Raw genomic sequence first — 22,816 nt, 5'->3', positions numbered from 1 at the left:
GATCAGAAATTTGGCCAAATTGAAAGCTGATTCAGAGCCTGATAGGAATTTTGTAGGCTTTCCCCTGTAAGCTAAAATAAAACTATGTACCCAAAGGGAAAGAAACAAATTAAGGATAATGTAATGGGATGGGTATGTCAGTCCTTGATAAGCAAATAACCTCCCCTGTTTATCTCAAAAAGCTTGTAGCCTCTCCAGAAACTGTTATCTAGGCCATCCCTGATTCCTAAGACTGAAGTTAAAAAAAAATGGGAAAAGAAGCTTTTGGAGATTAAAACTGTTATGAAAGCACCCTTGTCCAAAATATCTAAGGAAAATTTTAAAACAGAGGCTATAAGATCTCTGTTTGCATCTGTCTGTGTGTTTATGTGTGTCTATTATGTATGTTATAAATATGTGATATTTTTCTACCTCTGGATGGTATTATCCCGACTAGTTTATAAGAGAGCTCTATTTAATTGGCTTAAAAACAAACAAGTGCTATATAAATTGAGTATACTCTCAAAAATAGAACAGAAACTAACCCAAATGAATTTCAGGATCACATGACTTAGGAAACTATTTGGTATTAAAGTTCGTTGGTTTAACTAAAATAGACATGTCATTAGAGTTATCAGCATTAAATATAATACTTTTGTTCTACCTAGGTTTACTGAAAGTCAAACAAATTCACATTATCTCTGTTACAAAAGTTGGCAGCAAAAAAAATTGATGGCTGACTTTGTCTTATGTCTCATGAAGTTTTTGTAAGTAATCTAAACATAATTATTGGGAACAAGTAAACTAAGATAGATCTGAGAAAGATAAACAGTTTTTAGGTGAACTTTTTAACAATAATTATGCGTCATGGTATACGTACCTAAAAATAACTTCAAAATCTTCTGGTAACTTGAAACTTTAGAGTTTTGCTAAATTAAATGACAGAAATTTGAGTATCTAGATCATTTCCAAATAAGATAAAGTATTAGACATTAATTACTAAGCACAGGTTTATTTACTTTTGGCTTCTTATTACAGAAAAACTAAAAGATGTTTCAGTCTCTTAGTAAACGTTTTTTTTTTGTGAGGAAGATCAGCCCTGTGCTAACATCTGCCAATCCTCTTTTTTTTTTTGCTGACGAAGACTGGCCCTGGGCTAACATCTGTGCCCATCTTCCTCCACTTTATATGGGACGCTGCCACAGCATGGCTTGCCAAGAGGTGCGTTGGTGCGCACCTAGGATCCAAACCGGTGAACCTCGGGCCACTGCAGTGGAGCATGTGCACTTAACCGCTTGCGCCACCTGCAGGTCCCCAGTAAACATGTCTTTAATGTTCTTTTTAAACATTAAAAAAATTTATACTATTAGAACATGTATGCATTCCATAAAGGAAGATATAAGGAATGGAGATATCTTTGTTACAAAAGTAAATTTGTCCTAAAGTAAAACTGGTTATGGGAAAGAGGAAAGGATAAATTCTGAATGTAAAAAAGAAAGTTAAAGAAGATTTGGTGAAGAGAAACTCTGAGAAAAGAGTTTTATCTATGGGCAAGCTGGGTAAGACGGGAATGAATTTAATTAAGTAAATGAGTTTTAATATCAAAGGTAAGCTGGTGCAAAACAGAATTTTGTTTTCTCTCTATTAAAAGGACAAGGTTTTCTTGGACTGTTGGTCTGCTCTTGATAAGAGATTGTAAAAGGTATTTTTTTAGAGTGGTCTGCTTGGAAAATAGGGATTCTATGTTTTGTCAAAATAATTTCCTATGTTCATAAAGCTGAGGCCTCTCTATTAAGAGAGCCAAGGCGTTTTTTCCCCCCAACTGTCTAGCTTTCTGTATTTGCCTGCAAGTCTTTAACTGTCACTTTGGTTAAATGGATAACTAACTACTGTTCACAGTGACCTATGATCCTATTTGAACAAGTGTTTTAAAACCTTTTGATACGTTTTATAAACTTCCCAAAATTCAAATTCTAAATCAAATCTCTTTTTTTGACCTGAAAGTAACTTTGAGAAATTTCCAGAGAGTCCCTGGGACTTCTTAAAGAATTTGTTCTGTCTTCCTATAAAAAGGGAGATACTAAACTAATTAGGCTTATTTGGTATGTTAAATCTCACGGGAAGCATCGTCAAATAAATGATGATAAACCTTCTCAGGTTATATTATGTGGGTAAATGTTATTAATGAAAGCATTCTAAAAATTACATGAAATTTGTAAAATTCAGATATGTCTTGGTATAACGTTACCAGTCATAATTCTAGTCACTATCTTAAATGTATGTCACAGAAATAACCAAATTTCCTTGTCAATTGCATTGTAATGAAATCTTTAATCATGCCATTTTAAGTCTTTGGTCATTTACAGACAGTTATTGTTTTACTCTGATGCCTTTGCAAATACGCTTCATCTTCAGAAAGATTCATGGAAAGGACTCTGACGCTTACTCTAGAATACAGGTTTCTGATAAACTTTCAGATCATAAAACTGAACTTGGCAAGAGATTACAGAACTCTAATGGAGAAACTGATGGCTTCAACAAACTGCTAACAAAAGACCAAGAACAAATATTAATTACATGGGACTACATGAACCGAGGAGGATGCTCTAATGTTTTGTTTCGTCAGATTTAAAGAAATCTTTTCTCTTAAGCTATCAACAATTTGGTAAGACGTACCTTTGAAAACAAAGATGAAACATTTACTTTTTCTCCCTCCCTGATCCCTCCAGAATTTAGAAACTCTCTGTGAGCATTCTTATTTTCACTTATATAAATAATCAGGCCAAGTTTTTAATATAAACAAATGACTGTTACTGTGATTATCTTTGGTAAAAAAAAAAAAAAAAATGAGGGTAACTGTAGAGAGAAAAATTATGCTTGTACCTTTGTAGATATTAGATTCTAGTCCGGTTAATTGTCTTTGAGGTTTTGTTATATACCCGTAGACTGGACCCCCCTGGCCTAGGGTATTGCCTTTGGTCTCACTGACTGTTTGCAGTACCCACTCTGGAAGACATAAACTCATTCCACATGAGACAGTCACCATCAGATCAATGTCTATTGGTACACAACCTTCTGCTGATCACTTGTTGTCTTATGCTAATATGACCACCTGCTGTAAGTCTCTAATATCTTATGCTCGAGCCTGTCATCAACAGGTTAAAGAAGCTTTCCTGGGGGCCAGGCCGGTGGTGCAAGCGGTTAAGTGCTTGCACTCCGCTGCGGCAGCCCGGGGTTCGCCAGTTCTGATCCCGGGCGCGCACCGACGCACTGCTTGTCCAGCCATGCTGTGGCAGCGTCCCATATAAAGTAGAGGAAGATGGGCACAGATGTTAGCTGAGGGCCCATCTTCCTCAACAACTAAAAAAGAGGAGATTGGCATCAGATGTTAGCTCAGGGCTGATCTTCGTCTCACACACACACACAAAAAAAGCTTTCCTGGACTCCAGTGTAAAGAATCCTTTTGGTCACAGTCTAGAGCCTGGTGTCTGGGATCCTGGAAGCAACACCAGAAGAAGACGGCCCTCGGGCCCCAGTGGAAAGGACCTTACCAAGTGCTCCTAACCACTGACACTGCGGCAGAACTAGAAGGCACTGAACCCTGGAGATACATCTCACAGAGAAGGAAGGCTCCACCTGACATCTGGTCCTGTACAAACACTAGAGTCCTCCAAAGCAAACTGACTAGGAAGAGAAGCAACCGACATCTGAGGCAGACAGCTTTCCCCAGATGGCTGGACCGGGCCTGCACACTTTTCACTCGCTGTTGCTTCTTACCTTATTTTCTCCCTCTCTTTCTTAGAAAGACAACACTCTTATCCGTGTCTCCCAATCTATTACAAAAGGGGGAAATCCCTCTGACTGTTGGCTTTGTCATCATCATCCTTGCTGTGTACGTGAATCTAGAGAATCCTTTAGTACAATTACCAATCTCTCTGCCATTCCTCCCCTAATTCCTTGTGGAAGTGTCTAGAACTTCTTGCCTAACCAACTGAACCTCCAGAGATTTAAGAGGTAACATTTGTAACTGTTGTAAATACCTCTTATTGAACTTGGGTCAACTCTTCTGGCAGGGTAGAGTCAGAACTAGACAGAATTTGAGCACAAGCCAAATGGTTAAACGCAGTGCCCACTGACATCCCATAGTTCTTTTGTCTACCCTCAGGACTTGCCTCCTGGTTCAGATCTGTTCTCCAATTTGGACTTAGCATTTTGTTTAGTATTATAGAAATTATCACTGCTGTAAAACTTTGTCTCCTCTGCATAGCTCGATGTTATAAAAACACCGCTCGGATAATGGTCACTCAGCGCTTTAAAATGATTGCTAAGGCTTACCGGCCTTTACTGAGAAATGCTGAGGAACTACAGGAAGGGTTTGACCTTAAGGGAACCTGACGGCAAGGCTTTGCTCTGCTCTGGTCCTTTTGTTGCTCACATGTGGCCTAAGCTTCTTAAAAAAACCACTTTTCCTCCTATGTTGGACACGGGACACCAGGCACAAGCCTTCTTGGTGACGAGGGACCAACGATGCTTTGATGGCAGATCAGCAACGCTTTCAAATGGTTGATCAGTGATGCTTTCAAAGAAAGATCTTGATCAAAAGGGGAAAATGTCAAAATTGACTTTAGTGGAGCAACTTTAAAATGGAGTCAGAGCTGCCTTTCCAGAGAAACTGCCTTGCTGTCTTGAACCTCGGACTGGGCCAAAACAGCAATTGTTTTCCAAGCAATTGTTGGAGACGTCAGCAGAATGGTCATCCTGATCACAAAGACTGATGATTGTGGACTTTCTGAAGATAGAATCAATAGTCAATCAATGTTTAGCCAAGACTAGCTCTCTGCCTCCAACTCCAATTAAAATTCTTTGTAATACAACCTCCCTTCTTTGTCTTTAAAAGCCCCCGACTACTAATCCCTAGCAGGACACTATATGGGTTTCTACCTGAATCTGTGCTTCCTGAAATGCAATTCTTTGATCCCAAATAAACTCTCCTCTTAAACTGGCTTCTGTTTTTGAAGGTTGACACACTTTATTTTTCAGGGATATGTTAGCAATTGTTCTCTCCCACAAGGGTCTTGAGCTCCCTTTCTCATGTTTCTAAAAAATCCCTTTCTACTTTTACATCACTCTAATCTTATGCAAATTATTTTAGGAAATCTCATTGTGAATCCAATCTCTGCCATTTACTAGCTGAGTGACTTTGGTCAAGTTACATAACACTTTGTCTTAAATTCCTCATGTATAAAATGAGAATATTAATACCTACCCTTGCAAAAGTGATATATGATTAAATGAGCTAATATGCTTTAAAAGTATTTAGCATAGTGCCTGGAAAATATTATTATTAACAACAACAAACATAATAGTAGCGTATATCTTCAGAGCGGCAGAGATAAAAGAATATTAGTCCCTGTATCCTTTCCTGCATTACTAGCCTCAGGATAAGGGGCAGAAGATCTGTGTTCCTTTTCGTCTTTACTATGAACTTTATTCAAATAACAGAACCGTAGATTCAGAGAGTGCTTGGATGACACCACAAGATTATGTAAAGCACTCCGTAACATACGAAGACAGCACCAATTACAGATAGATTCCCAGTGACGACTTAAAGGCGGTCATGTAAGTGTCTAAGAGCATAGGCTGTGGAGTCAAATAGACCCGGGAGCTCAAACCCTGACCCTGCCACTTGCTAATAACAGCACAGTCACTCATCTAGTCCTTTGAACCTCAGTGCCCTTATCTGGAAAATGGTGATCATACCTACTTCTCAGATTTTTTCTGGTGAAGACTAAAAAGCGATAATGTATTAACCTAGTACAGACAGCTTGGCATCTAGTAGACTCAAGTTAGCTCCCTTTGTTTCCATCAATAAAAAATGCTTTTCAAATGTCTGAAGCCTAGGTTTGTGAATCTTTCTGGCACCTGATTATTTCCGCTGCGGGGGGTGCAGGGTGTAAATATTCATCAGATAGTATAACACATTTTTTCTTTCCTTTCTTTCTTTCAATATTTTCTCATTCATTAAAAAAAAATTCATATGACACTTTTAGAGGAGGGTTAAAAAAAATGAAATACCACTATAGAATATTCCAATTCCAAAATGCTTCAAGATAGCAGAGCCCTCAAGATTTTAAACTATGAATTAATCTATACATGCTGTTCCAGATGGAAAGGCAAAACAGACAGGTATTAAAAATCTGCATGGATAATCCTGAAATAGTTTGACTTATTCCTAAGGAGAAGAGAAAATAGAAAAATGAGCTACACCAAATGGTATATTGTTCAAGAGCTGAGTATAACTCAGTCTGTGCAAAAAGACTATGAATAAAAATAAAAGCAGCTCTCTTACATACCTTTACATCATGGTTTGCCCAGGTTGGCCAATGATCTCCATTCCCTCTGTAAACAAGTTCACAGATGCCCATGCCCATACACATGGCTAGTGGGCTATTTATTCTCTATTGCACTCAAGCATATTTGCTCCCAACAGTTGAATTTTTTTTTTTTGTGAGGAAGATTGGCCCTGAGCTAACATCTGTTGCCAATCCTCCTCTTTTTGCTGAGGAAGATTAGCCCTGAGCTAACATTTGTGCCCATCCTCCTCCATTTTGCACATGGGACACCACCACAGCATGGCTTGATGAGTGGGGCATAGGTCCACGCCTGGGATCCGAACCTGCGAACCCCAGACCCCCGGAGCAGAGCCACACACTTAACCACTATGCCACCGGGCCGGCCCCAATCATTCTTATTTTTTTTTTTTTTCTTTTTTTGTGAGGAGGACTAGCCCTGAGGTAACATCTGATGCCAATCCTCCCCTTTTTTCTTGAGGAATATTGGCCCTGAGCTAACATCCGTGCCCATCTTCCTCTACTTTATATGGAACACTGCCACAGCATGGCTTAACCAGCGGTGCGTCGGTGCGTGCCTGGGATCCGAACCTGCAAACCCCGGGCCACCAAAGCAGAGTGCGCACACTTAACTGCTTGCGCCACTGGGCCAGCCCCTCATTCTTATTCTTTTAATAATGGTGCTAGAAACAATATTTCATCAATAAAGTCCACTTTATAAATATATAATTACCTTGTAATTTTAAGCGTTGGTAGGGAGAGAACAGGAAGAAAATAGTAATATATCTTCTATTAGTATTTTTTTTTTTGCATATCATACTATTTTTGAATGCTTCGAGTGTGAGCAGAATCATTAAAGATGATACGTTGAAACTTTTTTTTAAACTGATGGGAGCTTTTCTCAATATTTGTTATTGTTGTTAGTGCTGTCAAGTCGATCCCGCCTCCTAGCAACCCTGTGGACCGCAGAGCGGAGCCCTGCCTGGTCTTTTTGTGCCATCCTCTCCCCTGCCGGCGCTATATCAGACAATGCTCCACTGCTATTCATAGGGTTTTGACCGCCAATCTTTTCAGATGTGGGTGGCCAGGTCCTTCTTCCTAGTCTGTCTTAGTCTGGAGGCTCTGCTGAAATCTGTCCACCACGGGCGACCCTGCTGGTATGTGAAATCCTGGTGGCATAGCTTTCAGCATCGCAGCAACATGCAGCCACCACAGTAGGACAACTGACAGACGTGGTGTGGTTCCCTGACCAGGACATGAACCTGGGCCACGGCAGTGAGAGAGCTGAACCTAACAATTAGACCACCAGGGCTGGCTTTTTTCCTCAAAATATAAATATAAAAAAACAACTGCTCCCCAGCTCTCTGTAAAATACAGCTCCCAACCACTAACCTACTCTGATCTTGTCATTTCACAGTTGAGGAGACAAAACGGCAGAGACTTAACCCGCCTAAGGCCATAACATTGAGGGACAGCCAATTCCAGTGCTAACATTCTCAACTACCTAGATTAACAACCGAGTTTCTGAATTGTTCTAACAATTTAAAACAGTGCACTTAAGAGAATTAAAATAGCTTACAACTCAACAGCAAAAAACAACCTGACTAAAAAATGGGCAAAGGGCTTGAATACATTTCTCCAAAGATATACAAATGATCAATAAGCACACGAAAAGATGCTCAGCATAACCAATCACATTAGGGAAATGAACATCAAAAGCACAATGAGACACCATTTCACACCCATTAGGATGGCTACTATGAGACAACAACCAACAACAACAACAATAAAAGTAGCAAGTGTTGGCAGGGATATGGAGAAACTAGATCCCTTGTGAATTGCTGGTGGAAATGTAAAACAGTACAACTGCTGTGAAATATACTACTTGTGAAATATAGTACAGCAGTTCCTAAAAAGATTAAACACAGAATTACCATATGATCCAACAATTCCACTTCTAGGTATATACTCAAAAGAACTGAAAGCAGGGACTGGAACAGATATTTGTACATCATTGTTCACAGCAGCAATATTCACAACAGCCAAAAGGTGGAAGCAATCCAAGTGTCTATCAACAGATGAATGGATAAACAAAATGTGATCTATACACACAGCGGAATATCACTCAGACTTAAAAAGGAAGGAAATTCTGACACATGCTACAACATGGATGAACCCTGAGGATATTATGCTAAGTGAAATAAGCCAGGCACAAAAAGACAAATACGGTATGATTCCACTTATATGAGGTACCTACAGTAGTCAAATTCATAGAGACAGAAAACAGAACGGTGGTTGCCAGGGGCGGGGGAAAGAGGGGAATGAGGAGTTATTGCTTAATAGGTTCAGAGTTTTAGTTTTGCAAGATTAAAAAGAGTTCTAGAGGTTGGTTGCACAATGATATGAATATACTTAACAGTATAAAAAATGGTTAAAATGGTAAATTTCATGTGTATTTCACAACAATTAAAAAAAGCCTACAGAACAGTAGTATTCCAAGTTTAGAAGGTATCAGAATCACCTGGGGGGCTTATGAAAACGCAAATTACTGGGTTCCATCCTCATAGTTTCAGATCCAGTAAATCTGTGATGGGGGCTGAAAATTTGCATTTCTCATCCGTTCCCGGGTGATGCCAATGCTGCAGGTCCAGGGATGACACTTCGAGAAGCACTGCTATAGGCCAAAACTGGCACTTTCAACATAAAATCAACGATTTGCTATAAACGGCTACCACAATTATTTCTTTTCAGCTTAATGAGAACTTTAGGGATGGAAACTCTGGCATAGGGCAAAAGCATTGGTCTTGGAGTCAGAAGTCCTAGACTCTATCTCTTACCAAATACTAATACACACCCTTGGATAAATCCTTCTACTTTTTGAGACTAACTTCCCTCCCCTCTATTTTGCTGTTAGTATCTTCAGTTCTCATACCAAATTAATAATAAAAGTTAATTTGAGGGCTGGTCTGTGGCATAGTGGTTAAGTTCAGCGCACTCTGCTTTGGTGGCCTGGGTTCAGCAGCCCAGGTTCGCAGGTTCAGATCCTGGGCGCGGACCCACAACACTCGTCAGCCATGCTGTGGCAGCAACCCACGTACAAAATAGAGGAAGACTGGCAACAGATGTTAGCTCAAGGTGAATCTTCCTCAGCAAAAATTTTTTTAAAAAAGTTAATTTGGAAGGTTCTAACTAGTTTAATGTTTACCTAGTCATAACATTTTAGAATGAAGTTTCATGTTCCCATGGCCCACAATTAGAAGGTTTTTGATAATAAATATGTTCCCAGGGGCCTCTTATCTAAGGTGTCAGAAAAACTAAAGTTGGTAAAGTGCTTTATGAAGTGAAAATGACACATCTGAGAGTATTTGCATGAAATCATTTCTAGGCATACCATGAACATTTAAAAGTATATCCTTCATAAAAGTTACTTCAAATTAATAAGTTCCTTCTAAAGAACATTTTCTTCACTAGCTCCTGCAAAAACTCAAGACTTACCCATTTCATAATTGGAGCCCAGAAAAAAACTGTTCTGGGACCTAAAGAAAAAAAAAAAGGAAAAATTTAGAAATAAACCAACTATTTTATACGTCTCTTAGCAGCCGTCACTACATTTCAAGACCCCAAAGATTTATCATTCTATTTCTAATCATTTTTACTATGCTTTCTGCATACTTTGTATTTAAGTTAACATTTAGAAAGTCACCACAGTTATCAATCTTTCATACAAGTTGTTTTGATCTCCTTGTCAATTATTTGTACTTTTGTGACCTGTTAAAAATTAGCTAACGTATAATGGAGATGGTTTTGGAAACCAATCCCAATGCTTTCCTTGAACATGGAACTTAACGTTAGTTCACTCATGGATAATCTTCAAGTTGGGGAAATTACAAATTATGGAATTTTTGTGATACGAGCCTCAGTAAATATTTATATATTCACTAATTCTATTAATATTTATTACCATAAACGACATGTCACCATACGTATTCTACTAAAAGTTCCTGTAAAAATTCTGTATACTCTAGTAAAAAATTAATGAACCTAATTTTCAAGTTCACGTGAGAAAGGGGAAAGACTAGATTTGTAAGCTCTTTAGTACAGCAGGGTCCTTGTTTAGCTATCCAGGCACCCATCCACCTTGTGCAAAATGTTAAAGAAATGTTTGTAGTTTTGACAACAATTCTGGCTTCTTAGATACTTAAGGATTTGAGAAGGATGACGTTTTAGAGCTGGAAGGAAACTCAGACATCATCTAATCTAAATCTTTCATTCCACAGATGTGTTCAGAGAAGTTCTGGGATCTACCCAAGTCATGCAGCCAATAAGCAGCAGAATTGTGACTGGAACTCAGTCTCCTCTTAAACTAGTGCTCCTTAACTACCTACCATCCCTCTGCCCCCTTTAAACTCTTCCAAATCATACCTCTCTTTTACCCTTCAAGGGGATACAGTCACAGGGAAGAAACAGACTTTGTCCACACTATTTTAAAATGTAACTAAGCATGCTAAATCCAATATATCGGAGCACTTACTATGGGGTGTACGCTCTCACACACTGGATCAACAAAATACATTTATTTCTTAACACACAAATTCAGCAACTTTATATAAAACAACAGTGATTTATAACCAATTCAAAAATCCTATTATATTCATGACTGTTATTGCTGCCTTAATATATTCCACTTTACTTTGCAAAATAATGTTTTTATGGATCAAAAAATCACATCTAAAATGGCATCGTCACCCATGCATATAACATATTTTACTTCTCTTCATCTATTCCTAATTAATATTTCTTAATAACACCAGCAGATGAAGATGCATTTATCCATTTTTTTTCCTCTGGACAGTGAGTATTCACTGTCATCAATAATAAGGAATATTTCTGTTCACATATCCATAAATAACATTTAAAAGATAAAACTGACAAATCTATGATTTAGAAACAAAACCAAAAAAAGATAGGGAAGTTGAAAAAGCACTGAGCTAGGTTAAGACCCAGGTGTAGTGCTGGGTTTAATTTGTTGCAGACAAGACCATTCATTCATTCAGCCATAATAATTACTGCGTGCTTTACAATGTACCAGGCACAGGGGATGCGTTGGTAAACAAAATACAGTGACGGCTTTTAATGACCTAAGCACAGGAAGGCTGTTTGAGTAAAACCATATCTGGGAGCCGCATAAAAACATTTTAGGGAAACCTAATTCTAAAGTGTTTTCATCAAAGCCACACTAGTTTCACACTTAGGTAATACCATCATCCCAAAGTGCAAATGAACCCAGCGATAACATTCCTTTTTGGGGTGCATTTTGGTTGAACTAATATCAAAAGTAGTTGGTTAATCTTCACGTTAAGAAGAGAAATTTGAAAAATGTAAAAATGGCATCTACTCCCTCTATAACTTGTGCTTACTAAGTGGTTCTAGAAAAGTGTCGCAGGGATAGTGTAAACTATTGCTTGCCTTTAGTGTTATTAACTGATGGCAATGTTACGCATTTTGGACTATTCTTCCACAATTTAACAGAGTCCTCTCAAACTAATTCGCATTGGTCTTACAGCTAAATTCATTCATTCAGTGTGATTTTAATGCAGTGGGATTTAAAAATCTATTACAGTGTACTTTAAATATTCTACTGTAGTTAGTTGTAAATCTACTTACCTATCAAAATTATGACTTCCTTGAGGCTAGTGGCTAAATAGTGCATACTTGTACCCCTACCACTAATAGACATCAAATAAAAAGAAGAGTTAGCCAGCACAGTTGGAAGCAGTTTATATTAACTAGAGTTCAGACTTTAATATGTAAGTATGTATGTGTATATATAATATACATATGTGTATATACATATGCAAACTGAAAAATTCTTTAAAATCATAAGTCGTTTTTATCAATCTGATACTTAAATATTGATAAGTCTGGCTTATACTGTCAAGAGTTTTGAAGTAAGTTTGCTGATTTCCTAGAACATGCAAACCTAATCCTAAAGTCTGTCTGCAATCTAAGTCTTATTTTCTCAGTCTTCAAAGGAGCTGAATACCATCTTTAGATTAATAATTCTTCAAACACTAGAAGATCTTGGCACACGCCCTGTCTTTCCTTGTGGCCCAAAACAATTATAATGCTAAACTTCATTTTCTCACACACATGTGATAGCTAGTCACTTTCATGTTTTCCTATGTACCTTCAAGTTTTCCATATTTTAAGCTGTAGAGCAAATTTGGAGACACAGCTGAAAGAGTTACTGGGAGAATTAAAACTATTGAGGAGTTCTAAATTTTGATGTTCTTATAACTGAGTGAAAATCTATCCATATTCAATTTCTGGGTGACTGTACTTATCTTTTACCCAGTTCCTTAAACTCTGTATTGTTCTGATCACAGCCACCATTACACCTAGAACTCTAGCCATGTAATGATCCCCTCCTCTAGGCAGGCATGCTGTTAAACATCCTACAGAAACTCTGGCCTAGGTGGACTGACAAGTTAGGTAAAAATGCAACTAGTTTCATGAAGTTTTACGGCTCTAAACCCTAGTTTATGCTGTCCTCTCCAGATATTCTGCCTTGTCTTCATCTGGCTAACTCCTAAAATCCTTCAAAAACTCATCTTGGGTTTCATTTCCTCAAGGAAGCCTCCTTTAACATCTCCAGATTAAACGCCCCTTCTCTGAACTCCCAAAACAGCCTAGGTATTCTTCTATTGTTTTCTGCACTTAACAACTAAAATGATCTATTTATGCACCTGTTACTTTTAACTAGTCAAGGCCTTGAAGACAAGGCCTGTTTCTTTGTTTTCCTTGACGAATAACAGATGTTTGTGAACAGAACTGAATTGAATTAACCATGTCCAGAATAGGCGCTAATCAAAGATATTCAAACTTTGGGTCTGACCCAGATTTGCCTCAACACTTCATCATCAAGGCTGGAATTCACTATTTACTCATCTCTAGGGACATCGGGCTCCCTTTACAGCAGGGCTTACTGGACTTTCACTCATCAGTGAACACAGAGCACTATGTTAGACCATGGCACTACTCTTTAGCTCCTGAAAATTCTTCCCATGAGTCTGATGCCATAATGCACTGGTCCTATAAGTCAATCTTTTCAAATTCTCTGCTTATTTTGTTTAGCTTGAGCTTTGGAGATTCCTATCATCACACCTGGTTTATTTATTTATTTTTTTTTTGTCATATACAAAGTCTCTAGGTCATATGCAGTATCAATTACTAGGTTTATTTTTTCTCCCTGCACGAAGCTTGGCTTCACCACTCAAGGGTAAGTCAGCACATTGTTTTAGTCTCTGGCTTTGAACTCCTCAGCAGACTCCTCTTCCTATTTTGAAACTGATGCTTCCTCTTCTACCACCCCAGAAACTGTTTCCTGGGCAATGCCTAGGTTCTGGTTTCTTTACAAAGGTTAATGAACAGTCAAGCTTTTCACAGGTTTGCTGGTAACTAATTGACTCAACTGCCTGGAGCTAGATGATAATGCTAAAATATTACCTGCCCCTCTACCCCACAACCAAACCAAACAAAAAAAACTTTAAATATGAAATTACGGTTGCTAGAACCTGGACCCAGAGAGGTATGAATATTTTAGTTAGTGAATCATTTTAAACTTCAAAACAAACCCTAAATTACTTTAACAACTTCTAAGCACTGAATTTAAAAATATCAGTAGCCTTTGACATTGGTCTTAGAAGCATCTTTTCTTTTTTTACGAAATTCTTTTTTTTTTTTTGTGAGGAAGATCAGCCCTGAGCTAACATCCGTGCTAATCCTCCTCTTTTTGCTGAGGAAGACCAGCTCTCAGCTAACATCTATTGCCAATCCTCCTCCTTTTTTTTCCCCCAAAGCCCCAGTAGATAGTTGTATATCATAGTTGCACATCCTTCTAGTTGTTGTATGTGGGACGCGGCCTCAGCATGGCCGGAGAAGCAGTGCGTCAGTACGCGCTGGGGATCTGAACCCGGGCCACCAGTAGCAGAGCGCGCACACTTAACCGCTAAGCCATGGGGCCGGACCAGAAGCATCTTTTCAAATACTATGGCTACTCGGGCAAGGGAAACAAAGGTAAAAATAAACAAATGGGACTTGATCAAACTAACAAGCTTCTGCAAGGCAAAGGAAACCAGGAACAAAATGAAAAGACAACCCACCAACTGGGAAAAAATATTTGCAAATCATATATCCAACAAGGAGTTAATCTCCAAAATATATAAAGAACTCATACAACTCAATAACAAAAAAACAAACAACCCAATCAAAAACTGGGCAGAGGATACGAACAGACGTTTTTCCAAAGAAGATACACAGATGGAAAATAGGCACATGAAAAGATGTTCAACATCACTACTCATTAGGGAAATGCAAGTCAAAACTACAATGTGATATCACCTTATACCCGTTAGAATGGCTATAATTATCATGACAAAAAATAACAAATGTTGGAGAGGATGTGGAGAAAAGGGAACCCTCATACACTGCTGGTAGGAATGCAAACTGGTGCAGCCACTATGGAAAACTCCACTATGGAGATTTCTCAAAAAATTAAAAATAGAAATACCATATGACCCAGCTATTCTACTACTGGGTATTTATCCAAAGAACTTGAAATCAACAATTCAAAGAGGCTTATGCACCCCTCTGTTCATCACAGCCTTATTCACAATAGCCAAGACGTGGAAGGAACCCAAGTGCCATTGACTGATGAATGGATAAAGAAGATGTGGTACATATATATAAAATGGAATACTACTCAGCCATAAAAAAGACAAAATCACCTCATTTGCAACAACATGGATGGACCTGGAGGGTATTATGTTAAGCGAAATAAGTCAGACAGAGAAAGACAAACACCGTATGAATTCACTCATGTGAAAGATAAACTGACACATGGACAAAGTGAACAGATTAGTAGTTACCAGAGGGGAAGGGGGTTGGGGTGGGCCTAAGGGGTAAAGGGGCACATATATATGGTGACAGACAAACAACAACGTACAACTGAAATTTCACAATATTATAAACTATTATGACCTCAATAAAATAAACAGGGAAAAAAATATCAGTAGCAAATATATATTCTAAGACATTCTAAACTTCTAATTTTTCTGAGATATGAACGTATGCTAACAAGTGACACAAATAATAGGAGTTGGATGTTTATTAATGCAAACAAATAATGTTTTCTTCATTGTTAAAGAAGAAAAAAATGGCTAGTAATACCTTTGATCATACAATGGGTTAACAAAAAATTTTAAAGAAAACTTATTTTAGTTCACCCTTCCATTTTATCTTAGCTAATCATTTTTTTTTTTTTTTTGAGGAAGATCAGCCCTGAGCTAACATCCATGCTAATCCTCCTCTTTTTGCTGAGGAAGACCAGCTGTGAGCTAACATCTTTAGCTAATCATTTTCTACCTAAGTCAAATAAATTTAGACATGTATGAATTCAGGTACAGAGGCCGTCTTCCTGAAAACAGCAATCAATCAATAGCGGAAATTGTAAAAATATTCCAACTTACTTCAACATTTCTAAAACATAAAGTTTTGACAAAACAAAGCATTTGGAAATAGAGATCGCTCACACAGTGAGAGCACAAAGTCATACTGTCTTTCTAGACCAGGTTTATGTTCTATACAATGACACAGCTATTTTCACAGGAGAGCATTAAAAAAAATAAGATAAATAATTATGATACCTGAAATGATTATAATACCTTAAAATCAAGATAAGCAGAAGTATACGCAGAGTATCTAGCTAACATTCATTATGATGAATGAAAAAACTTGATTAGGTAGAAAATTTGCACTGCTGAAACTATACTGAATAAAAATCACCTCAGGAATTTAATTTGGAATCCAAGATGAGGGAAATGTATCCTCATCAGATATAAATGTACATTCTTTCAGACAAAGAATTAAGTATCTATTAATTAACACATTTTCATTTTGTTTCTTAGAAGTCCACTCTTGGAAGCTGAAAAGCCTCAAATGCTGACAATTTAGAAATATCAAAAAAGTATTCAAAAAATATATATACACATATTTAAAACTATGGATTATTTTCAAGCATAACAAAAAATACAGAGCATAATATAAAGGTCATTTTCTTTTGTGTTCTTATGGATTTGTCTTATTTTTAAAGTAAAACTGATGTTTTTTAAAGCTCAGACTTTCATTAGAATTTGAGAAATTCTGCAAGGGAATATCATAACCAAAAATATAAGAGACACATTTTCAAACAAAATAACAAATCCAGTTGCCCTGATGAACTTTGATGAACCTGTTGATAAAATAATGACATAAATTCACTTTCTAATTTCCTTATCTGAGAGGAATTACTGTTAACAAAATATTACACAAATTCTACCCAGAATTTGTATGATTCTCTCTCTAGGGAAAGACTTCCTTCTTAGAACAGAACAAGTAACTTTCACACACATGCAAACATACACACATACATACAATGAACTGAGGTGCTCACTATGTCCCAACGTGAAACATAAAGTTTCTTACTGAATGCTTTCCTCTATGTCTTTCTCTCCCTTTCAGGCCATTTCTCTATGATTTGTTGCTTTTCAACATCCCTCAACATTCCTCTTAGTTCCCTATATTAAGGGAACTAACTATATTCCCTGTATTGCAAACTGGCCCTGTTTGCTATCATGTGACAAACCACTTACAAATCCTTAGAATTTGTAAAGGCTACTATTTGACACGGATATTGACTGTCAAAAATTACTCATTTTTATTTGTACTAAAGCTAGTTCTGACTTCACACTGAGAACACAACTGGGCTATCATTTTAGAGCCATTATACTCTTTCTATCTTCTGTAAAGCCTTGGAAACGGCTATCTCACTCAAACAGTATCCAGAACATCACGGGTATATAATCATTTTTAAAATGTTGATTGCAAACAGGCTTTGGTGGAAATTCCAAAGTAAAATAACAGGTGAAGTGACTAGCTAAGATAGCTAAGACAGCTAACACGCATTTTAGGGTTGATACATTCTAATTTACGTATTTCTTCAGTTACAAAGAATCAATGACTTTTAAATTTAGAAAGATTGTTGCAGGCACTCATCTTATAAATCAGGTAAATGAGGCCCAGAGAAGTGAAATTATTTGTGTAAAATACATAGCACAGCAAGGATAACTTAGATCCCTAAATCCTAATCTAACAATAATTATATGGTCTTCTCCAATGAAACCTGAGTTTCTTGAAGGCTCTGAAAGTAGGAAAAGCCCTAGTAGAGATACCAAATTGTAGATTATCCCAGCTGAAAAGGACCTTAAGGAAAATCCACACTCCCTTATTTTTACAGATGAAAAAGAAAAGGCACTTAGAAGTTAAGTAATTTGTCTTATACTCAGGAGGTTCCGGACAGAGCAAGGACCAGAACACAGGTCTTTGATCCTAGTCCTCTTTCTACCATATCATACCATACTTTAAACATATTTCATACTCTCTTCTAACCAAAATTAATATTCTTACATGACTTGGAAATGACAAGTTATTTATAGCTCTTCTTAGGGCTTGCTTCTCCTTTGGTACATCCGACGAATCAAATTAGGTGAGGCATAAACAGTCTTAATTTTTAAAATTAGTTTAAAATCAGGTTGGTGGACAAAAGTTAAGTGTCAAACAACTTCAGCAAGGATTGTATTCCTTTTATGGTTTCTTCTGAGAATACAAAATCTCTGTGGCCAAGGGATTTTTATTTTATTCACTAACATATTGCAAGTGCCAGAACAGTGCCTAATTTGCAGTAGGCCCTCAATAAATATTGAATAATTCAACTTTCTTGGTAGCTAACTGTTTAAAGATACTCTATTTTTTATCAATATCTTACAGTTGTATTTGAAATCCCAACTTTCTATTTTGGTTCTCATTCTTTAATTTTAAGGTAACAGAGGTTATTACTGTAAAAAATAATATATGTATATTTATATATTTAGTGTATATATTTAAACATAATATATATTAAATATATATTTAAGAATATATCTGTATATAGATGTATTATATATAGTATATAATACAGATATAATATATAATATAGATATCTAGATAACTATCCTAGACTGTCATTAAAATTCATCAGATAATCTCTGTAGCAAGAAAATAAATTGTTCTAACAGAGATTTTAAAGAACTATGTTAATTCATAACTATGTGGGTATCTACACTGGTTATTTGATCCACATTTGGCTATATTTACATATAATAAAATAATACATACTCTGAACTAAGTTCTATTAAACTACCTAGTATAACATCATTTCCCTTTGTATTTAATTTTGAATATTTATGATAAAGATAATCCCTTACGAACACTGCTAATATTGTTTACTTAGTACGTTTTTATTTTTAAAAATATTCTCTAGGTCTTTAAGACAAAAAAGAAAAAAAATTCTCTTACCTAGGAAAAATGCTAATATTCCTGTTATTAAGAGCTTACAGTAACTTTTCTCACCAGCCTTCACAGAGAGTACCATGTAACGTGGAGAATGATATTCTCAGCAGCACGCTAAGCACTGCAGCAAATTTCACAGAACTATTTTTTCAGAAGTTCTTCCATTTAAGCCAAAATGTAATTCAATAAAAGCAAAGCTACAGTGACCTAAAATAATATGGTTCAGATAGCTGTTTTCTGGGCTGACTTAACTGAAGGGTATTTATTTATTTTTATTATTTACTTTATTTTCTTTTTCCCCCAGTTTTATTGAGATATAATTGACATATAACATTGTATTAGTTTAAGGTGTACAACATGATTTGATACATGTATATACTGCTAAATGATTATTACAGTAAGTTTAGTTAACATCCATCACCTCACCTAGTTACAATTCTTTTGTCATGAGAACTTTTCAGATCTACTCTCTTAGCAGCTTTCAAATATACAATACAGTATTGTTGTATTGTACATTACAGCGTGTTGTACATTACATCCCCCAAACTTATTTATCTTATAGCTGGAAGTTTATACCTTTTGATCACCTTCTAGGATAGTTTTTAGACTCTTTAGAGCTGCGATCTCCTAGCTTCTTTTGAACACATGCCCCTATCAGTAAAAAAAATTTGAACACATATCCCCTACGTATATAGTTTATATATTCCATACACACATACACACACACACACATATGTTAACACCATGGAATTCAGTTGTGTGTATATATACACATATCTATAACTGTACTAATATATTTTTATATTATAAGATATATACACAATGGAAACTTTAAAAGGAGAAAATAATAGTAAGCATTAATAGTTTTTTCTTTTCTTCCCACATTACAGTGTTTCATTTTGTGCACCCCTTGGACAATTCACCCCATTTTGGAGCTCTTAAATACAAAGGAATGACAGTCCTCCACTAATGATTTTTTCTTTCTGACTAAGCTTTTAAGAAAACATTGGGTGGTATGACTTCAAGGTTATTTCTATGACAAATACCTAGAGTATAGCTATGCAGCTGGTTAGTGTGGAGTCACATACTTTTATAGTCAGGAGGTGGTGGGGAGAGTGTCATAACTTACGAGCACTGAACTTGCTGGGGCACACATTTGGTTAGGACTCTATTCTTACTTTACAGAGGTAGATCATGATGCACCAGGAACAACACATAGGTAAATGAATGATCAAGGCCACAGGTCTAACTATAGTATATAATACATATATAATGCAACACTCTAACTCGAATATATATCTATATAAAGACATATTCTTGTTACTTGTCTAGACATACTTGTCAGTGATAAAATTAAATCTCAAAATTTAGAATCAGCAACATATGATAACTGACTGTTAATATCCTAGCCTTGCATATCATTGTCAAAACCTCCAGCACGTGAATCTAGTCTAAAGTTTAAATGATGATTCAATAATATACCATTATGCAAAATGGTATGCAAAATTCTATTGAATATTCACTCTGGATAACTCGCAACAATAATCAGTGTCTCCTCAGATTTTATTCAATACCAATGAATCAACAGTTATATTTTTCATGCTTCTCCATTTCTACATTGGTGTGCCTACCACTTTTCAATCACAAATAATTTTGCAGGGATAGGTTCTTACCCTGCATATTGGTTAGACGGGAGGGAACTAACATTTGTTAACAGTCTAAGCGCAAACACTCTGCTACACGTTTTACAGACATCATATCATTTAATTTTCACAATAATCCTTAAACGGTGATGATTATTATCTCCATTTTACAGATTAGAAACTAAGGCTTGAGGAATTTAAGGACAAGGTCACACAGCCAAGATTCAAACCTTGGTGTGTCTGGCTTCAAAGCCTATGCCTCTTCCACTACACTGAGAAAGGGGTACAGTAACTGAACTAATGCAAGAATATCCAGACGAAACGCACAATCCACAAATGAAACGTAACTGCTCTTCATTCCGAAAGTTGAATCAAGTATAAGCAATGATTATAGGTGGTTAAAGCCAAGGCCTTAGAAAAGATCCCGATAAAACTACGCTCCAATCCTGTATTAAAGTAGTCTAAAATTGCTCCTCCTGTATCCCGCCTTATCCTACAGCCCAAACACAGAGGGTCAGAGTTGACTCCACTGAATTCAGTTGACTCTAAAGCGAAGATTAGAACAGAAGCATTGCCCAACCCTCCCTCCCGAGAATCTTTGCCACAGAACACAGCCCAATTCCAAAAAATTGGGTGTTGAAAGAACTAAAAGGCAAATAAACTAAATAAATCTCTTCGTCAACAAATACCTCTCCTTAAAGATCAACTTTATAATGGGTATAATGCTGTAGAAAATAATATCATCCTAAAGTATAATCCCAAGATACAGTTCATGCCATTATTAAACTGGAAATCAGATTTAGTAACCAGTTCAGACGTCAGAGAGCTGTTCGTAGTCAGATACGTCTGGAAATGGACAACTTGCCTAATGACACCAACTGCAGAGACAGATTTAACTACGGAGGAAAAAAAGGGCCACTTTTTTGGTTGTACTTCTATATTTCAATTTATAACACATTTTCTAGTTTTCTAAGTCTTAGGCTTGAAAGAGACTTCAGAATAGTTCCCTCCCTGCCAAGCAAGTATTATTATGCCCTTTTCACAGGAGAGACAACAGAATTCTGGATCTCAAACAAAGAGTTGGAGGAATTGGGATCTTTCAGTTTCTTAAAGAATTACTTTTTTCAACCATAAGAACGTTGTTCTCCAACAGGACAAGAGAGAGCTAACATTTACTGAGCATTTGTGAAGAATCAAACACATATGCTATCTTTAATTCTCACATCGACCGCATTTTACGGAAACTAAGAGATTTAGGATTTTGCCCAAGGTCACACCTACAGAAAGCGGCAGAGCAGCATGAAACCCACGTCTGTCCACACGAAAAGGTCCAGGGAGAGCCTGTTCAGTAATTTCATAAAGAAGGACAGACTTAAAGACACCAGTCCTATGGGATGAGGAAGGACACTGACTCTGAACCCGGGGAAGGCATCCGCCTGCCTCTGCCAGCTGGAGCTGAAGAAGCATGACCTTTACTCCAGACCCTCGGGGCGACAAGACAGCTCTGCGCCGCCCATACCCCACCCCCGGTGGAGCGCAGGAGGAGAGAGGGAGGGTTTCGCGGGGGCCCGGGGAAGATCACACCCAGAGGCCCGGCCCGGGGCTGAATCGTGCCTAAGGGATGGGGTGCGACAAAGGTCGCGAAGGGCGCTGAATCCCAGGTTTATGAGCTGCTGGATGAGAGAAAGCGAGCAGCAGGGAGGACGGGCGAGCGCGCGGATTCGCTCGCGGGGAAGGGGTGGGGGCTGTGGGCGACGCCTCCAGCCGCAGGGCGGTCAGCGGGCCTCTGAGGGTCTACCTTGGAGGGAGAGAGGGGAACGTCTCGGTAGGCGCCATTCTGGGCCCATTACCTGCCGGGTGGTTGTACAGCGGCCTCAATTTCTCAGGCAGCATGAGCTCCACTTTATCGAGGACCCGGTGGTAGGTGGCCCGCAGGCCCCGGGCGCCGGCGGCCGACATCTCTGCGGACGCGCGATCGGGGGCGGCCGGGTGGGAGAGTGGCCGCGTGCGCGTCCCCGGCCGACAACGAAGGGCAGCTCGTCACCCTCCGCTGCCACAGCGCCTCGCGTCCTCCTCTCCCCGACGGTGCCCTCCCCGCGGCGCAGCCTGCCCCCAGCGAACCACCTACGGACCGGGGTGAGCGAAGGCTGAGGGGCGGGGGCTCTGCGACTGCCCGCCCCGGGCCCGCCTCCCGCCCTCCCGCCGCCGACGCGGAAGAGGAGTCACGGCAACAGGTGGCGACAGGATTGCCTCACCGTCCACCCGGAGCCCTGCCGGCAGCGCGCCTGCGCCAGCGGAGCCGCCCACGGCGATTGGCCCGCCCCGCGGCGCGGGCGGGGCCCAGCGCGAAGCTCCACTTTCTCCTTCCTGCCCTCGAGGCCATGTTGGAGAAGGGAAAGTGAAGCTGCGCCGGTGTAATCC

General features: G+C 38.3%; 1 protein-coding gene across 1 annotated transcript in view; it reads right to left on the bottom strand.

The window, feature by feature from the left end:
* Positions 1-22,549, bottom strand: part of LOC147917724 (mitochondrial pyruvate carrier 2-like) — a 28,080-nt gene extending 5,531 nt beyond the window's left edge. Inside the window, exons 1-2 of the mRNA XM_087437482.1 lie at positions 22,246-22,549; positions 9,825-9,865 (exon numbers count right to left, since the gene is read on the bottom strand). Coding sequence (XP_087293608.1) covers positions 9,825-9,865; positions 22,246-22,354 — 150 coding nt within the window. The 5' untranslated portion in view covers positions 22,355-22,549. The remainder of the gene's footprint in view (positions 1-9,824; positions 9,866-22,245) is intronic.
* Between the last annotated feature and the right edge of the window lie 267 nt (positions 22,550-22,816).

Source organism: Ceratotherium simum, chromosome 2 (genome assembly GCF_057802395.1).
Source record: "Ceratotherium simum simum isolate JZ-2026a chromosome 2, ASM5780239v1, whole genome shotgun sequence".
NCBI lineage: Eukaryota > Metazoa > Chordata > Mammalia > Perissodactyla > Rhinocerotidae > Ceratotherium > Ceratotherium simum.
The sequence above is the reverse complement of the archived record's forward strand: the minus strand, read 5'-3'. Positions and strand labels throughout refer to the sequence as shown.